Source organism: Balaenoptera acutorostrata, chromosome 14 (assembly GCF_949987535.1).
Source record: "Balaenoptera acutorostrata chromosome 14, mBalAcu1.1, whole genome shotgun sequence".
NCBI lineage: Eukaryota > Metazoa > Chordata > Mammalia > Artiodactyla > Balaenopteridae > Balaenoptera > Balaenoptera acutorostrata.
In genome coordinates, this window is record NC_080077.1 from 86,657,052 (window position 1) to 86,676,144 (window position 19,093).

General features: G+C 44.0%; 1 protein-coding gene across 1 annotated transcript in view; it reads left to right on the top strand.

Annotated features, from left to right (window-relative positions):
• The first annotated feature begins 2,628 nt into the window (after nucleotides 1–2,628).
• LMBRD1 (LMBR1 domain containing 1) overlaps nucleotides 2,629–19,093 on the top strand; it is a 115,031-nt gene continuing 98,566 nt past the window's right edge. The window contains exons 1-3 of the mRNA XM_057528019.1: nucleotides 2,629–2,893; nucleotides 10,552–10,728; nucleotides 18,190–18,250. Of these exons, the coding sequence (XP_057384002.1) occupies nucleotides 2,822–2,893; nucleotides 10,552–10,728; nucleotides 18,190–18,250 (310 nt within the window). The 5' untranslated portion in view covers nucleotides 2,629–2,821. The remainder of the gene's footprint in view (nucleotides 2,894–10,551; nucleotides 10,729–18,189; nucleotides 18,251–19,093) is intronic.

A 19,093-nucleotide genomic window follows, 5' to 3' on the forward strand; every position in this document is an offset into this window, starting at 1 on the left:
GAACTTCCCAGCCAAGCTATAACAGCTTTTGCCTGGTCATCAAAGAAACATGTGGTCTTGTGCTTTCCTGATGGAAGATTATACGTTTTCTGTTGACTAATTCTGGACGCTTTTCGTCGAGTGTTGCTTTCAGTTGGTCTAATTGGGAGCAGTACTTGTTGGAATGAATCGTTTGGTTTTCCAGAAGGAGCTCATAATAGAGGACTCCCTTCCAATCCCACCCTATACACAACATCACCTTCTTTGGATGAAGGCCGGCCTTTGGTGTGGTTTGTGGTGGTTCATTTCACTTGCCCCATGATCTCTTCCGTTCCCCACTATTGTACAATATCCACTTTTCATCTCCCATCACAATTTGTTTTAAAAACGGAAACTTTTCATTACATTTCAGTAGAGAATCGCATGCGGAAATACGGTCAAGAAGGTTTTTTTTGCTTAACTTATATGGAACCCAAACGTCAAAGTGATTAACATAACCACGCTGGTGCAAATGATTTTCAACAATTGATTTGTATATTTTGAGGATGTCGGCTATCTCCCGCGTGGTATAACGTTGATTGTTCTCAATTAATGTCTCGATTTGATCGCTGTCAACTTCAACTGGTCTACCTGATCATGGAGCATCGTCCAGTGAGAAATCTCCAGCACGAAACTTCTCAAACCACTTTTGACATGTTCAGTCAGTCACAACACCTTCTGCATACACTGCACAAATCGTTTTTTGCGTTTCAGTTGCGTTTTTACCTTTCTTGAAATAATAAAGCATAATATGCCGAAAATGTTGCTTTTTTCTTCCATATTCAATATTAAAATGGCTACACAAAAATTCACCAATTTTGATGTCTTTTTTTAAAATGCACGCTGATGTGACAGCTGTCACATACAACCTAACAAAATTGTTTCGAATGAAGTTAAAGACAACTAAGTGCTACTAGAGCCATCTTCTGGAAAAAACTGAACAAATCTTTTGGCCAACCTAGTACATCAGCTATTAAAAATGGTTCATTCTAGTCTTGAAAAAAAATCACCAACTTCACATAAAATTTAAAGTGGTAGGGAGATTATGATCTTTAATTCTTTAACTCCCCTCCTAACCATAAATTCTCCTTCACATACAGAATTAAAAAGGGATGTAAGAGGAGTTTAAATTCTTGGCCCTTCAGCCAAATAAAATAGTAGTAAATGAACTGGAGGGGGAGAAGAGAAATTGAAGAGATTACTTCTCTGAGAATTGGTGCTGGTCTATGAATTCCCACCTCTAACTCCAAGAAGTGGTGTGTGTGGAAGGCAGAGGTGACATGTTGCCATCTAATCCCTAGCCTAGTAAGGGAGGCCTCGAGGGAGCTACTTGGGAAATCTGACATATGGTCCTTGCATCTGAGAGAGGGCTGGTACCCAACTCAGGCATGGGAGAACTTCAGCCGACTCTGGAGTTCGGCTGACTCCCTCTGGGATATCCAAGAAGGGCTGATAGCATTAATATTAGAACTAGGACAAGGTAGCTACATTGGGAATGGCCTGCGCCCTCAAAGATTATTGGCGCAAGCCATACGGATCATGTGGTGTACAGGGGATTTGGGTGGTGTTGGAGAAGGGGGAAAACTGGCCTGCCGTTGTCTTAAATCTCTCCTCCAAGCCAGCGGGCCTTCAGGAGAGGATTAGGAGACCTTAGCAGGAAGGGGCAGAAGTTTAAGTGACCACAGTATGCCCTGCAGCAGGTGAGGGAATTCTAAGTGGCTAGCTGGAGGAGAGATGTCTCTATTCACTTTGAGGAAACTATAGGAGAGAGGCCTCCCCAGAGGTGAATGGCCCACAGGAGAAAAAGTCACATTCAAACACTCGCAAGTTCAGGGAGCAGGAAACCACCTTGGATGGTACAATTCACAGTAACACTCTCTTCTTGATTTTCTTCTTCCCTCCTCATTTTGCCCTTCCCTTCAGCAGGATTCTAGCCCGAAACAGGTCGGGGGTAACATAACCACATAATGCACCGTCAAGAGATGTGCGATTCACCCATAAAGTTGTGTTGTGACTACAAATACGTTTGTTCAGTTCAGTGGTTAACAATGTACCCACGCTCCATGGACCCAGGCAAGCCATCCCGGAACCATTCCGTGGGCTTCACTATGGGCCTATGGCGGTACCTTGCTCACTTATTTATGCACATCACGAGAAGCTGAGATTTCATTCTGATATGCTCACAAAGTCAAGTACCTTTAGGGTATAAAGTCATCATGGAAATTTACAGGCATGTAGAGATCTAAATATAAAGGCCATAACATCACATGATAAGGCAGCGTCCAGCCCAGCAGCTACTCAGGCTGGGCCCCGGTGCCAGCAAATCAGAAGGTCATTTGGGCAGCTGGGAAACGTTCCCTTCATAGTCCGCCATGCCTGCAACCTGGGGAGGACTTCTGCCGTGGACATTAGGGAGCCTCTTCCTTTACAGCGGCAGTGGAAGCCCCCAAGGCGGCCGAGCTCTGCAGAAACAGCAGCTGCGGCGCGCGTGGACTCCTAGCCTTTCCGGTTCAGCAGCCAGGACCTAATTAAGTATTCCACAGGGGTGACGTAGCCGGCAGACCACGCCCCTTCAGAGCCCCGCCCCGCCGCCGGCAGCGCGTGACGTCACGGCGTCCCGGCCGCGCCCCGCCCCTGGCCGCTCGTCGCCAGGGGCCGCTCGCGGGCCCAGTCTCCTAGGCAACCAGGCGCTCCGCCCCTCCGCCCCTTTAACCTTTAGGGTGCGCGGGGCCGCGTCCTGTGCTCGCTCCCTTCTCCCCTCCCCTCCCGACCTTCGCCGGGGCTGTCCCGGCCGGAAGCGAAGATGGCGGCGGCGGCGGGCGCGGCGTCAGCCGAGCTGGTGATCGGCTGGTGCATCTTCGGCCTCCTGCTCCTGGTAGGGGAGACGCTTGGAGTTCCCCAGGGCCTGGACGGGGGAGGGGGCAGCCCCGCCGTTGGCCTCCGGGGCCGGGACCCTCCTCGCCCCGCCCCGCCCGCTCCTGCGGGGGCTGCGGGGGCCCTGGGCGGGGGCGGGGCCGCGGGGAGGGGCGCGCCGGCCCCTCGTTGCCCGCGCGGGGTGGTCCCCCGGCTGCTGGCTGCGTCCTGACCCGGGCTCCGCGCGGGCGCACCTGGGTATGGGGTCCGGGGAGAGGAGGGGCCCCGGGAGCCGGGAGCGCCCGCCTGCGCGAGTCCCGTGGGCGCCACGTCGTCGCCCCGTGGGGGGTGTCTCTGCCCCTCTGAGTGGTCCACCTTGCCCCTTCTCTTAGGACGGGGGGTCTGCAGCCTTCTGTCCCCATTGTGCGACCCTGCCTTGGTGACGTGCGGTGTTCGTTCTGACGCCGGGTGTCGCGTTCCTTCCCGGTCTCTGATGGGCGAAAACCTGTGCAGGGCGGAGCTGGGCCCCGGTCACTGCCAGTGTCAGGGTCTGGGTACCCACCTGTCTGACTTCAGGTGCCTCCTTCCCAGCCTCCTGGTTCCTGCTTTTCCAGTGAGCAGAACGTGGGCCTTAATGGGCCAAATGGCCTAGGTTGTACTTCCCTAACCCATATTAAAACGCTTTTATGTGGGAATTCAGTTTATTTCTCTTCGTACCCTTCCCCAGTCTCACTCTTCCCTCGTGGTCTCCAGCCCATCCTGTTGTTGCTTCAACAGGACAACTATCCGCCCCAAAGTATTTTGCCACTTTGCATTAGGAAAACAACAAAATCAAACCAAAAAACTGTTTACTTCACTTGTTGAGATCAGACTTGTTTCATTTTACTTTACTTTCTTGATTCCACTACTGTTTCTGCAACCTCTGTGTTATAGTCTGTTTTTCCAGTAGGTGTTGCAGCGTGAACTACCCTCCCCTCCAAAGTGCGAAAACTTGAAAAGGCTTCTCTTGTTGCCTTTACCCGCCGCCCGGAAAGTAATAATGCCTTTACCCTGGAACACACTTTATTCTGCTTGGAGAAAAGTGGAAACCGTGAAGGCTGGCTGTGGTTTCCAAAGCCTGTACTTGGAGAGTTCACTGGCTTTTCCATACCCTCGTATTCACTTGACTTTGTAGGGGAGCAAAATTTGGCGCCCCAAAGTGGCTCTCTGGCTTGATGGTTAGTTCAGGCTGATTATATGTAAGAAACAGAAGACTCGGGAAATCTTTCTTTTTTGCCTCTGTCTTAGCTGCTGGGAGAATTTAGGTAAGGGGCTTGTTCCCCAAATACAGTCATCACCTGAGATGTCTGCAGAGGATGTGGGCTAGGCGTGATGGTGGTGGTGGTACTCCGCTGGGCCTAGAGATCCGAGTCCGTCTGTCCTGTTGTCTCTGCCTGGCCCAGCAAAAGTGTATTTGCCAACCTTTTGCTTTCTGTCTGCATGTGAATTGACTTCCTCCCTGTTGAAGTCCCAAACCACCCCACCCCAGGATCCTCTGTCTACAGCTGAAAGTGGTATTTAAGGTGAGGGCTTTGGCGATTTTGGCGAGTGTTCTTGGGTATCTCCCCTGTATACATGTTCTCAAGCGTTTGTTTGATTTTCTCCTGTTGATCTATCTCATGTCAATTTAATTGTTTGACCAGTCAGAAGAACTGAAGAACGAAAGGTACATTTCTTCCTCCCTGACAGTTAGAGGAAAACAAAGGAGCATGTAACCTGTATCAAAGTCCAGGGGGGAATCTCTTGGCAGTTATCAGTGAAAAACATGTAAGGTACAGCAGTTGTGCTGTAACTTGTAGGAGGATGCAAACAAAACATAGTGTGGCCTTTAGGAGGGCCTGAAGATAGGTGGGAAAACAAAAATCCTTGTAACAGGTTATTTTAAGTACTGAAAACCAAAGTATGGTTTTATGAATTAAATAGGACTTCAGAGAGTAGAGAACAATATTGGGAGAAAGTGGAATTGAGGCAAACTTTGGATAGATAATGAAGGGAAGGCATTTAAGTTGGTGATACTACAGTGAGAACAAGATAAAATGAGAAGGGAATTAAAGGTCTGAAATTAGATGTTGGAATAGAAAGAAATTAGTAATGAGGGCCATTGTTTAATTTTGTGCAAGTCTCTTTAGTTCCTGGATTATTAGAAGAGAGCTGAATTCTCATGTCTGCTTCTGCATTCAGCCTTTTCAGAGATTATTTTGGTTGAAGTATATGAAGGTTTAGTGATATGTAGTTGGACGCAGAGTATCTTTTAGGTCATTGTGGACCTTGTTCTGTAATACTACACCCAAACTCAGTTAAGTAGAAGCTTCTTAATATGAAATATGGATTCTGAAACCCTATCAATGAACTTTTGTTCAGTTGTATTAAAGTCCACGTTGTACTTTGAATGGATCTTTCCCCATGCGTGGTTTTATAATGTGATGCATTTGATCATTTAGAAAATACTGGTTCACTGAGTTATGCAGATCTTCCAAATGTGGATACCTTTCATTATATAAATCAAAATATCCCATTGATCAGTATCACAACTGATCTTGTCAGAAGAAATGTCTCAGAAATAAGTATTGAGAATTGTCAAGCTCACAGTCGTGGATACAGGTTTTCCAAAATTCTGGTTTTCATTTGAAAGCTTGAATTTTATCACTGGTAACAAATACTCAGTTGTTTTTCTTGAACTGATCGGCTTCCTTTGTTCATTTAGACAAAATCTGCCAAATATCCAAGTCTGAATAACCATAGTTAGTCACTTGTGCTTTCAAGTGAAAACGATGTTTCTTGGAAATAGTGCCTAGTTTGGCTTTTGACTCTTAAATACTGAGGTGCTTTTCCTGGGGACAGCCAGCCATCGCAGGTTGAGTACATACTTCCAGTATGCGTTTCCCCAAGGAGTATTAAAAAGAGTCAAGTGTTGAAGTTTAATAAAGTTAACATTTACTGCTTTGTCAATTATAGTTTTAAGTTAAATAGTCTTTAAAAAAAATTTTTTCCCCCTTCTGTGAGTGTGGTGTGGTGTGGTGGTAAAGAATAAGATTACTACTGGCATGTTTGGTGCTATTGTCTTGATTCATGCTTAAATCGCCAGCAGTTTTCCCCACCATGGCTTTTGCACCATCAGTGCATATATCAACATAGTGACAAAGGCGGATGACGTCTTAGTATTATTATGGGGTTAGTTTCTATTTGCAAATCCCCAGAAAGGGTTGTGGGGCTGCCAGGGGTCTGGGGACTTAACACTTTGAGAACTGCTGCCGGTCGTCTTCTAAAGAATCAGAACACTGAGATTGACTACTTTTGTAACCTTGGGCAAACAGGATGGACTTCGTTTTCTTCTGCCACATAAGGAAAGGTGAGACTTGGCCCCTCCAAAGCCTATAATCTAACTGTCTACGTTTACTGTATCAATCTGAGCTCCTCTACCTAACCCCTCCCCCTGCAAGATGCTCAGTAATTTGGTTTACACCATCTCTCAAGTTGCAGTTCCCGTTACTGTACAAGATTGAGTCTCCGTTTCTGTAAAGCAGGTTTACTCTTGTTAGTCAAAGTGAGGGGATCATCTGGGAACTTGTTAGAAATACAGAATGTAAGACCCCAGCCCCACCAAATCAGAATCTGCAGTTCGACAAGATCCCAGGCAGTATGTGTGTGTGTTCATTTAACAAAAGTTTATCTGTTCTCATGCCTGCCTCTGCCCAGGTGCTTCTCCACCTTGACTGCTCATTAAAGCCACCTGGGGAGTATTAAAAGCCCTAATGCCCTGACAGGTTAAATCACAACCTCTTGGGAGGGGTTGGGGACTGCTCTAAACCTTTCCTTATAATTGTTAGCAAAATTATGTATTGGTTTCTTTTATGAAATCCTCTAAGATGTTATTTCATATGACATTTAATAATAACTGGTGCTGTTTGTGGCGCTGTGCTAAACTCTTCATTCAATTTTTATAACCTGCTATGAAAGAAGTATTCTTATTTCTATCTTACAGTTGAGGACATTTGGTTTATTTTATAATGTAGTAACTATTGATAGATTTGTTACCGAGTCCAAGCTTGCTCTGCTCGCCGCATGACAGGCCAGTGAACCCGAGACGAGGGCAAGGAATACGACTTTACTCGGAAAGCCGGCAGACCGAGAAGGTGGCAGACTAGTGTCTCTGAAAAACCATCTTATTGGGGTCTGGATGCCAGTTTCTTTTACAGAGTCAGAGAGGGAGCGGCCTTGAGGAAGTAAAGTAAAAGGGCCATCAGTCTTGCAAAACACTTCCTGGAATGACCAGCCTCGGAGAGGGGATGTGTTAGTTTCTTCTTTCTTGCAGCCATTCACAGGTGGGCGGGTTCCCTGAGGCAGGCCATTAGGTATGGTTATAGTAACAAAAGCAACGGAAAAGCAAAGGTTAAAGTCAAAGAAACAGATCCAACTTGGAGTCCGATTTAGCTCTTCCCTGTTACGGATTTAACCTGTAAACGACTGTTTGGGGTTCTGTTTTAAAACTGTAAAGGGATCTTGAGACCAAAAAGTTTGGGAACCTCTGGCTTAACTATTTTGCCTGTGTTGCCCTTTCCCTGCCTGTTATTGGCAAACTCCTTTCTTTGCAGCAATACCTGTCACGCTGAACTTTGTAAAAGTGCAGATCTCCTTGAAGTCCAACAAAAAGTTTATTGAGCACTTTGTGTCAGATACTGCTAAGGATAGAAAGAAAAGGCTCATCTTCCAGTGACTTCCAAAATCATTGGGGAATGTTTTAAATATCTGTCAATTAATTTAGAAACAAACCCATTAAATATTAATATGAGTAACATTTTATGAAAGAATATTTTCCAGAACAAAAAGAAATTAATAAGTTGTTAAGCCGGAATTTGAATGAAGCTCTTCTTTCTCTCTCCCTTTCTTTCTTCCTTTCTTTCTTTCTCTCTCTCTCACCCTCCCTCCCTTCCTTCCTTTCTTTCTTTTTCTTTCTCTCTCTCTCTCTCCCCCCTTCCTTCCTCCCTCCCTCCCTCTCTCTCTCTCCTTCTTTCTTTCTCCTTTCGAAGCTTTCTTTCTTTCTTTCTTTCTCTCTCTCTCTTCCTTCCTTCCTTTCTTTCTCTCTCTCCCTCTCTCCCTTCCTCCCTCCCTCCCTCCCTCCCTCCCTCACTGTCTTTCTTTCTCTCCCTTCCTTCCTTCCTCCCTCCCTCCCTTCCTCCCTTCCTTTCTTTCTTTCTCTCTCTCTCTCCCCCACTTCCTTCCTCCCTCCCTCCCTCCCTCTCTCCTTTCTTTCTTTCTTTCTCCCTTCGAAGCTTGCTTGCGTGCTTTCTTTCTCTCTCTTCCTTCCTTCCTTCCTCCCTTCCTTCCTTCTTTCCTTCCTTCCTCCCTCCCTCCCTCTCTCCCTCCCTCCCTCCCTCCCTCTCTCCCTCTCTCCCTCTCTCTCTTTCTTTCTCCCTTCCTTCCTTCCTCCCTCCCTCCCTTCCTTTCTTCCTTCCTTCCTTTCCTCCTTTGTTTCTTTCTCTCCAACAACCAGGTTCCCAGGAGCACATTTTCCTTTTCACCTTATTTTTTCCTGCTATTCTGATACCACCTGAAATATTAATAATGTAAAGGAGTTACATGCAACAGTTTGGATGGATTTCAGATTCATTATGCTAAGTGAAAGAAGCCAGACTCAAAAGACATACTATATAAGGACATGATGACATTCTAGAAAAAGCAGAAGGTATGGGGACAGATAACAGATAGTGGTTGTCGAGGGCTGGGGAGTAGAGAGATGGGTTAACTCTGGAGGCGCATAGGGGATTTTTCTCCGGTGATGGAACTGTTCTTAGATCTTGACTGTGGTTGGAGAATTTGGAAACTGAAACTAATTAGGTGGTGCTTAGGTTAGTTAGGTGGTGCTTAGTTCAGTTCTGGCTCCTGAACTAGAAGGGAAGTTACATGAAAAACTGGGTTCGCCTGTTGATGGGTGTTGAACCAAAAGACACAACCATGCCACAGAGCAGGAGTAGGGAGAACACCGGGGATCTTTCCCAAAGCAGTGTCTCCTCAGCAGCAAGACTGGGGAAGCTTTAAGCTAAGGGTGTGTGCATGTTCCTGAAGGGGCTTGAGCGGAGGAGTAGAATTGGGGCACAGGTCCACAGAGCAAGCTTTAATTGATTGAAGTCACTAGGGTCAGAAAATGTCAACATCATCACCCCTTAGGTTCCAGTTGGTCTAGTGGTTGAGCGCCCGAGGCGGGGTTAAATTCTGCAGAACAGATCAAGAAAGTGCTTCAGGCTAATCTTTACCACCATTGAAACAGAATTGGGAGTTTACAACTGATTTATTATCTTTACTGTTGGTACTTTTCTCGCCTGATAAGTCTTTTGTTCCTTTAAGGTCTTTAATTACTGAGACCCATTCAAGGATGTGCGCTGTGGCCAGGCTTAGATCACTAAATGGCTTGGGCCAAGAGTGGCTTCTCTTATGTCAGGAAGGCCATGCCTGGTTCTCTTTCTCTAGGGAATCCCTGCCCTGTCTGCTTATAGTGAAAGTTAAATCTGTTGAAAAGCATGAAATGCCAAAACCAAGCTTGTGTCCCAGGGCTTTGATAGAGCTTAGTTAAAACCCTGGTTTTCAGGCTCGCCTCAGATTGGAATCCTCAGGCACTGGAAGTGCCGATGCCCGGAGGCGCCTCGCTGATTGAAGTGGTTTGCGGGGTGGGTGTGCAGGTATGTAAGTTTTTACCCAGGGGATTCTAACTCAGCCGGGGCGGAGGATCCCTGATTCAGGATCTGTCTGCTTCCCCTAGGATTAGGGCGGAGGTTCTCGAAGTGTAGTCCTTGGACCAGCATCAGCCTCACCTGGGAACTTGTGACAAACGCAGGTTTTCTGGACCTTCTCCAGACCCGTTGGATGGGGAACTCTGTGCTTTAGCAGCCCTCCAGGGGATTCTGATGCTGGAATCTGAAGTTAGAGGATTGCGAGAGTACAGTCCTATACCCTCTGTTAGCTTCTAGGAAGATGTTGACGACTATTGAGAGTACCTGGTGGAGATGTCAACCTCAGTACCTCTGAGTGTGCTTTTTCCCTGAAAAGTTCCTTGCAACGCACGGGCATCCATTTTCAGTGTTCACTTTTCTTCTTTTAATGCCCTGTGAAATGTGAATTATAGTATCATGTGTCAATTGCGTGGTGATTATTGGCAGTTAATCTTTAGTTGAATGGTACTCTTGAACTGTAATAATGGGACAGAAGTTAATTTCAATTCAAGTGGTATTCTGTGATGCTTCAGCAGTAAGAATAGGATAGAACAACTTCTAGTTATGTCTTCTTTAGGTTGGGGAGATCTATAGGGAAAAGTATTCAGAGCTAGTTAGAACTGTAATGTGTGAAACCATGAATGGTTATACTGTGTTCAGTGAGGAAATATGTAACTGAACACTGTTATTGATAACTTTTGCTTGTTTTTTTTTGGTGTCTTGGCACCCAAGTGAAGTTGTACTGCTTTCATGAACTCGGCTTTGAAAGTTATAAATCTTGAATAAGTTTATAAGGGGTAGTGGATGTTGCTTGCACATCCGGAAGAATCACTACTTGACATAATGTTTCCCATTGGGAACTTCCAAACACAGACTAAAATCAGTTTTAGAGAATACATAGGGCAGTAACAAAACATTTCTTTCTGTTCTATTTCAGGCTATTTTGGCATTCTGCTGGGTATATGTTCGTAAATATCAAAGTCAGCGGGAAAGTGAAGTTGTCTCCACCATAACAGCGATCTTTTCTCTGGCGATTGCTCTTATCACATCAGCACTTCTACCAGTGGATATATTTTTGGTTTCCTACATGAAAAACCAAAATGGTACATTTAAGGTAATTATCATCATACTATGGGAATTTTTTCCTTTCTTTTCATATTCTTGGCAATTAAGTATTTACTGAAATGTTTAGCAGTGCGGTGTATGTTGTGTTTTATTGTCGTCTCTGGGAATAAGCGAGAATGGAAATGCACATAGAGGCCGAGTATGTGACAACTACGTGGAATAGACGGTTCGCTGACTTACAACCATCCAAGTGTGAAGAATGCATTTTGTTAATCGGAAAATGTGCCAAGTAATCATAATAGGGTTATTTTTGTGCCTCTTGCACCTCCCTTGAAGTCTGTTTGACTTGATCTGCATCAATGCAGTACGTGATAATTTAGAAGGGATTTTGTTAGTGGCAGATTAGGGTCTTCATCTCTATGTCATATTGAGTACTCTGAGTCACTGTGATGTAGGCTGTGGATTATCAGACCTGAGTTCTAATCTTGATTCTCACTGTCTGACTTGTGTCTTTGGCCAAACTGAACTTTTCTGGACTTCAAGTTCCTCATTTTTAAAATGCATGGTGTTGGACTGGAAAATTTCTGAGTTCCTTTTCAATTATGCAAGTTACTTTTACATTTCTTATGAGTGTAACCTTCTATGAGGCAGGAACTGTGTCTTGTTTGTTTCTGTATGCCCAGTGTCTGACAAGCAGTAGGTACTTAAATATTTGAATGAAATATTATTTCAGTTATCTCAATAATGCATGATTCCAAAGTAAGTTCCTGAATTGGGCCAACTGGGCTGAAATAATTTGATAATTTTTTGTAGTTAGGTTTGGATAGATTCTGATTGCTGTGAAAACTACAGTTATTTTCTGTAGGTCAGTCATTCATTTAGCGAGTATCAATTGACCACTTAGTATGTGCCGAACACTGTACAGAGATAGTAACTAACGTTTGTTGAGTATTTACTATGTGTCAGACCCTTTCCTAAATGGTTTACATGTCTTCACGCCATTAATGTCCCAACAACCCTATGAGGTAGATAGTGTTATCCATGTTTTTATGGGCAGGAAGCCAGGGTTCAGAGAGGTGACGTGACCCATCTCAGGTCTTGGGGTTTGTAAGTGCTGTTTGCTGGAATTTGAAGCTCTGCAGTCTAGCTCCAAAGCTCTTTGCTCACTGGGATCTGGATCTGTACCTCTGTCTATATCTATCCATCTGATACAGTGGAAGTAGTGTTATCCCTTGTATAACTGTTGTTTGAGTAGGAGATTTTTTAAGTTTTAAATTTAGAATATTTGATTTGTTTAGATTTTGTGGGATTATGTTTTCATCTTGAAATTTCTAAAGTAAATATTTTCATGAAATTATGAACTTCCCCTTAGATTATGTAGTTGTTCTGGAACCATGCTTAATTTAGTAGTCACTTTCTGGGTACTAGTTTTTTGTTTTACTTTTGTTTTTTTTAATCCGTGAGATTGCATTTATACTTGTTTAAACAAGACTTCAGGAATTCACCCACCTAAAGAAGCAAAAGTATTACCCATAAAAACTTAGGGCATTTATTTTATTAATAATATGCCCCAAAAGAGAAGAAAATATATAACTGTAGTTAATGTGCTTATTTTATGGTTGTTAAATCTGAATGCACACCAATAATTAGAAGGGAAAAATTCCATGTTAGTGTTTTTTTTCCCCCAATTAAAAAAAAATGTTTTCTTTCATTACTGAGGGATTATTTATTCAGCAATTGTATGTTCTTTTTTTTTTTCTACTGTTCATTTACTTAGTTGTCTCTGTTTAGTTCTGTTTGTTTTTAGCTAACTCAGCTTAATGTACCAGTTTTTTTCCCCAATACTTTGATGCCTTTCTTGATATTTTAAACATCCTTTGTTTCCCTTTCTGCCTTTTTCTGGGAGGGCTGGATGGGAGACTAGTGAAATTCATAAGAGTTGTCATTTGAAGCTGGCATGTGCTAACACTCAAAGGAGAACTGAAAAGACTTTCAAAGGACACTTTCCCAGTAAACCATAGAGAGTATTTTCTCCAAACTGTTATTAATGAATTCTCTTGAGGTGCTTAGTGAAAGACAAGAGTGAGTATTTAAGAATTAGTTTTCAGACTTCATGCCGCAGCTGTAAATTTAGCTGTCTTCGGGTAGAAGTGTCCACACTGTCTTTAATCTCTTCCGTCCTTATTAGTCAGGATGAATGTGCAAGTTGACGTTGTTTTCCATGATGCATTATGTTGTATCCTAAGTTTTGCAATGTGCATTTCTTATTCCTAAATGAATATAAGTATCGTCTAACTTTCTCCATTTCCACCTCAAATGTTGAAGCCTCTAAACCGATTAGGGACCTGCTTATGAGGTGTAATTGTTTGGAAACTCGAGATGTCAAGGACTGCTAACATTTGGCTTAGGAACTGAGGGTGCCGGACAGGCAGTCAACACACTTTCTCTGTTTTGTCTTATTTGCCTTCCTAGCTGTTTCTGCCTTCTTTGGCCAAGGGTATATGGTAATAATGTCTGAACTGTTTCCATTCACCTTTTTTTAAACACATGGCACTATGAATAATTTCAGCCAGATCATTTCTTTGTTTCTAGTTTTTGTGAAATAATTAACTTTATAGATTAAAGAAAAAAAAAAAAACCTTAAAGTGTAGCCGAAGTGTTCTATTATAGTGTCTAGTTGACCAATAACTTTAGCTAGTGATATACACAAAGTATACCAATCAAAGAAATCAGAAATGGCCACTAACGTGAGCAAATATTCTTTTTTTTATACAGTGTGTAAAATTAAAATAAAATCAGTAGTTAAGGTATGGCATCGCAACATTTGTTTTGGTAGCTAAAATGTTCATCTCCTCCTTCCCTCCATCAATGATTAGTCTCTCTATGGCCCATAATTATGAGATGTCTGGGTTGAACTCTGCTACTGCCTCATTCCTACTCTCAGATGCTGGTAATTTTATCCTAGAGCTCTGTACTCGTCACTACACCTTAAGTATATTCATGCACTTCATATTTACTGAGTGTGTACCTGACAGAGACGTGGATGCTAGAGGTTAACGATTACAGCCATGAGGCCGCTGCTCTCAGGGAGCTCACATTCTGTGAGAGCAGACCAGCAGCCAGCAGACAAAACAGGCTAGCTTCCTAGTGCTCCCTGCTGTGAGGACGCGGAACAGAGGGGCGGGAGGGTCCGCCCGGTGGTGGGCGTCGAGGCGGGAGAACAGCTGAGGAGGACTGGGCTGCCGGCGGTCCTGCAGGTGAGAACCGAGCGAGGGCCGCCTAGGGAGAAGCAGCGGCAGGTACGGGGGCCCTCAGGCAGACGTGCTTTTGGCCCGTTTGGCTGAGGTGTGGCACTGGGGGCCGTGCTTTGGTACGAGCTGAGATGAAGAGGAAGGTGGGGACAGATTGTTTGTGACTTTTAGGCCATGTTAATGGGTTTAGATTTTCTTCCAAGGGCAGTGGGAAGTTAGAGAAGGTAAAAAATAAAGGTGATGTGGATTAGAAGGGTACTAGTGGAGAAAAGTGATTAAAAGCGGTATGGATTTTGGAGCTAGAACTGCTTGGATCGGCTGATGGATTAGATATGGGGGTGGAAGGAAAATGAAAACCAGAGATTAACGAAGCACTGAAGCCTAGTACACCTTCGAGAAATAGGGCAGCCTAGGGGAATAATTAGACCTGTGTGTGCACACGGGCAAGTGAGGGATGTAGAAAAAGAGCTGTATTTTGGACAAGTTACCTTCAAGGTGCCTATCATACATATTCAAGTGCGACGTCGAGCAGGGAGTTGAAGCTCCAGGGAAACCTTAGGGTTGGAGAGGGGTATCTGGAAGTCATCAGCACGTGGATGGTATTTGGAGCTGTGCACTGTCCAGCAGCTGGGGAGACCGAGTGGTCAGAGAGGGCTTGGCATGGGCCATGGATTCGAGAGCTGCGTTAGTTACGTGGAGGCCGGCCCAGGGGGAGGGGCTGCAGCCTGGGAGGTGGGAAGGAAGAGGACAGAGGGGGCTTCTCAGGAGAAGAACGTGTTTCAGGAAGCGTGATGCTGAGAGACGGGGGGGGGGGGGGGGGGGGGGGGGGGGGCGAGAGGGTGTTTCAGGAAGCGTGATGCCGAGAGATGGAGGGGCGAGAGGGAGGGGAGTGACCGAGGCTTTGGTGAGGAGCCGTTTCCCTGGAGCCCCGGGGCAGCCAGGTGGGCGTGGCTGAGTGTGCGCCGAAAGGTGAGGGAGCAGGGGCAGGGGATGCCCACAGCGTTGCAGGACGCTCTGTCCTCCAGGGGAGTAGGAGGTCGGGCGGGGTGTGCTTATCTGTGCTGGTGGCGTGTCCTTTCATGGAAGCTACTAGGGCGTGTGCGCTTTAGGGTTCAGTAGAGCGGGAGAGGTGTCGGGGAGGAGAGAAAGGGTATCGCCGCAGGTGCAGTGTCCTTGCGAAGGCAGAGGGGTGGGGACCCAAAGGGAAGGGGTTGGCTGTAAATAGCGCGGGCGCTCGGCAGAAGGAAGGGCTGGCATTCGAGTACAGATGGCGGTCGGTTCTAGATTTGGGAGTGAATTGAGTAGCTCTTTTTTGTCCTCAGGTTATTTGAGAGACCTGTAAGTCAGTGTTTGTCAACCATTGGCTTCTGTGCTGGGTGACCCTTGTGAGGGCTGCCCTGTGCATTGCAGGTGTTTAGCAGGTCCTGGCCTCCACCACTCGATGCCGCTAGCGTACAGAGCCCGCCGCCACCCTCCAGCGTCTCCAGGACATTGCCAGGTGTCCATGGGGGACGGAGTCACCCCTGCGTGAGAACCATTGGTCTAAGGTGAGGTTATCTGGTAAAATTAAGGGGAGTCAGGTGTGGTTTGGGGTTGGACCGAGCATTTCGGAAGGTCATCTTGAAGAATGGGAGAGGGAGTTTTACATACACGAACCGCTCCCTCTTTGTTCTGTGGACTTTATATCCTTTTCCTTTCTTCTAAAATGTTCTTCTTTCATATTCTTTACGTAGTATTAGTTCTTGTTTGTCTCACATTCCTTTGGGTCTTCTGAAGTTCCTTTTGGTCTCTACTTGGGGAGGCAGTAGCTTGTGAAATGTATCAAGGGCACAGCATTTCTCAAAATGTAGAAGAAGGAAGTTTCATAAACTAGGCTCTTTTGACAGTACATCAGATACCTTGGAAGCAAGACTGTATATAAAAGCCAAATACACAAATAGTACTTGAGTGATGTTGTATATTTTACACATATTTTTGCTTTAAAATAGTAACAGTAATGCTCTCTAACTGCCACAAGATTTGGTTAAAGTAAAGAACGTTGGAGGGTAAAAGATACTAAATTTCAATGAACCTTTGGCTTTAATTACCTTCAGACTTTCTACATTTAATCTTTTTCTGAGGTTGGGGTCTTCTTCAATTTTGAAGTTTAACTTTTATGTGATTCTCAATGGGTACATTAATACCTCGTGGGGTTGTCTTGGAAATTGGTAGGAAGCTTGCGTAAGGATAGATGTAATTATCCTCTGTTTCAAAAAATCTTCAAGTTTGAAAAATCTTTTAAAAAGTCTGTTTTGATGTATAAACAATCACTAAAGAAACGCAGCTTTTGGGAGTAGAAGCTTTGGTTGTGTGTATATTCATTTGGATACTTGAGTCGTTGATGAAGAAATTTCCAGTCATTGCCTAGAATTCTCCCCAGTGCTTTTCCAGTCCTGTGTGGGAAGCACTGCTTAACGTTCTTTCCATTTTTCTGTAGTATATGTACAGTGTTTCTTTCATTACATTTTTTAGACAAAGATTGTATATGTTGTTAAAACTATTGGTTGCAACTTGTTCTGTTTACCCGCACTCAAAAGTACTTTATGGATATCCATATACGCCTGTATGTTTTGCAGATGACTTTTAGAATCAGCATGGCAAAACACTCTACCTACTATTGGGATTTTGATAGGCAGTATATAGTTTTTATAGATTAATTTGGAGGGATTTGGTATTTACAGTCTTTTCATGTGGGAACGTGTGACTTTTCATTTATTTGGATCTTTTTTATATTCTGTATAGTTAACAATTTTAAAATTGAGGCCGTTAAGTTTTTCTTTTTTAAAAAAATGTATTTGTTTTTTATTTATTTTTGGCTGCGTTGGGTCTTCGTTCCTGCGCACAGTCTTTCTCTAGTTGTGGCGAGTGGGGGCCACTCTTCGTTGTGGTGCATGGGCCTCTCATTGCGGTGGCTTCTCTTGTTGCGGAGCACGGGCTCTAGGCGCGCGGGCTTCAGTATTTGTTGAGCGTGGGCTCAGTAGTTGTGGCTCACTGGCTCTAGAGTGCAGGCTCAGTAATTCTGGTGCTCCGCGGCATGTGGGATCTTCCTGGACCAGAGATCAAACCTGTGTGCCCTGCATTGGCAGGCGGACTCTTAACCACTGCACCACCAGGGAAGTCCTCTTAAGTTTTTCATAGTCTTAATTGCTATTGGAAAAATGCTATTTTTATTGTGCGCCGTGTGTCAAGGTTTGCATTTGTAGTGCTAAATTTGGGGTTTCCACATTTTTGTTCTTTTAGGCATTTGTCAATTAGAAATTCATAGATATTCATTGCTAGAGGTGTTTGTAGGTGAAAAAGGAAAAAAAAGAAAAACCTAAATTATTTTAGGAGAGTTGAATGTTTCTACTCTTCGTTAAGAGACCTTGTAAGTGGGATGTTGATACTAACTTGAGCTCTTAAAGTATTGATAGAACAAAATTGACCTGGCTACTAATTTGAGCCTTGCTGCTTAATCGCAATGACCAGTCACATTGGCGCTCCAGGCTTAATTTTCATATGCATACAATTAGGATAGTCACAAAGACTGGCTATTATACCCCAGTCCTATTTCATTAATGTATAGATTTTTTTATTTGAAAAGATTAATTAGAATTAATTTTCTAAGTTAAAGTACTAAATTTAAATGACTAATTTTAAGAAAATGTGGGTTGAATGCAAAGAAGTTTATGTTGACTGTTCTTTTAGGTATTTTAAAATATCTTGTTTCTAAAATACAAATCATACCTGTCGCTCTGCACAAAGTTGCATCACTGTTTTCCGTTGCCTTTAGGACAGAGGCCAGAATACCTAGCGTGACTCACGGTCCCTCAAACCTAATGCCTTTCCCTCCCTCACTCCACCTGCTTTCTCTCCCCTTTCCAAAAGCTCTAGTGAATCTATAGTTTGCTTCCTGCAGGTTTTTCAAAGTCTCCATGTATGTTCCTTCATTCTCTTCCCTCCTTCCCACTGTGTTATTCCGGCCCCAGTTTAGTGGCCCTGGCCCGTAGCTGCCTCTGCTTCACGTGCTTCCCCAGGACCATGTCGTCACGTCAGCTCAGCATTCACCTGCTGAAATTGCCTGTTTACTTGTCTGTCTGTCACTTCTTGAGGGCACAGACCATACCTGTCAGAGTCGATGATACATTTATAAGTGATATCCAATCATATTAAAATTTAAGTATAATTGTTAAGCAAATGGCTGTTTCATTAATATTTCTATTGTTTCCTTTTGATCCTAGGAGTGGGCCAATGCTAATGTCAGCAGACGGATCGAGGACACCGTATTGTACGGTTACTACAGTAAGTATATTTCCGTTTCATTGCCTGTCTGGGCTGCTCGCCAAAATGTAGAATAAAGCTACATATAGACTTTTTTTTTTTAAATTGGAGTATAGTTGCTTTACAATGTTGTGTTAGTTTCTGCTGTACGGCAAAGTGAATCAGCTATATGTATACATATGTCCCCTCTTTTTTGGATTTCCTTCCCATTTAGGTCACCACAGAGCACTGAGTAGAGTTCCCTGTGCTATACAGTAGGTTCTCATTAGTTATCTATTTTACACGTAGTAGGGTATATATGTCAATCCCAATCTCCCAATTTATCCCACCCCCCTTTCCCGCCTTGGAATCCATACGTTTGTTCTCTACTTCTGTGTCTCTATTTCTGCTTTGCAAATAGGTTCAACTGTACCATTTTTCTAGATTCCACATATATGTGTTAATATACGATATTTGTTTTTCTCTTTCTGACTTACTTCACTCTGTATGACAGTCTCTAGGTCCATCCACATCTCTACAAATGACCCTATTTTGTTCCTTTTTATGGCTGAGTAATATTCCATTATATATACGTACCACATCTTCTTTATCCATTCATCTGTCGATGGGCGTTTAGGTTGCTACCATGGCTATTGTAAGTAGTGCTGCAGTGAACATTGGGGTGCATGTATCCTTTGGAATTATGGTTTTCTCTGGGTATATGCCCAATAGTGGGATTGCTGGGTCATAATGTAGTTCTATTTTTAGTTTTTTAAGGAACCTCCATACTGTTCTCTGTAGTGGCTGTACCAGTTTATGTTCCCACAGTGTAGGAGGGTTCCCTTTTCTCCACACCCTCTCCAACATTTTTTTAAAAAATTTTTA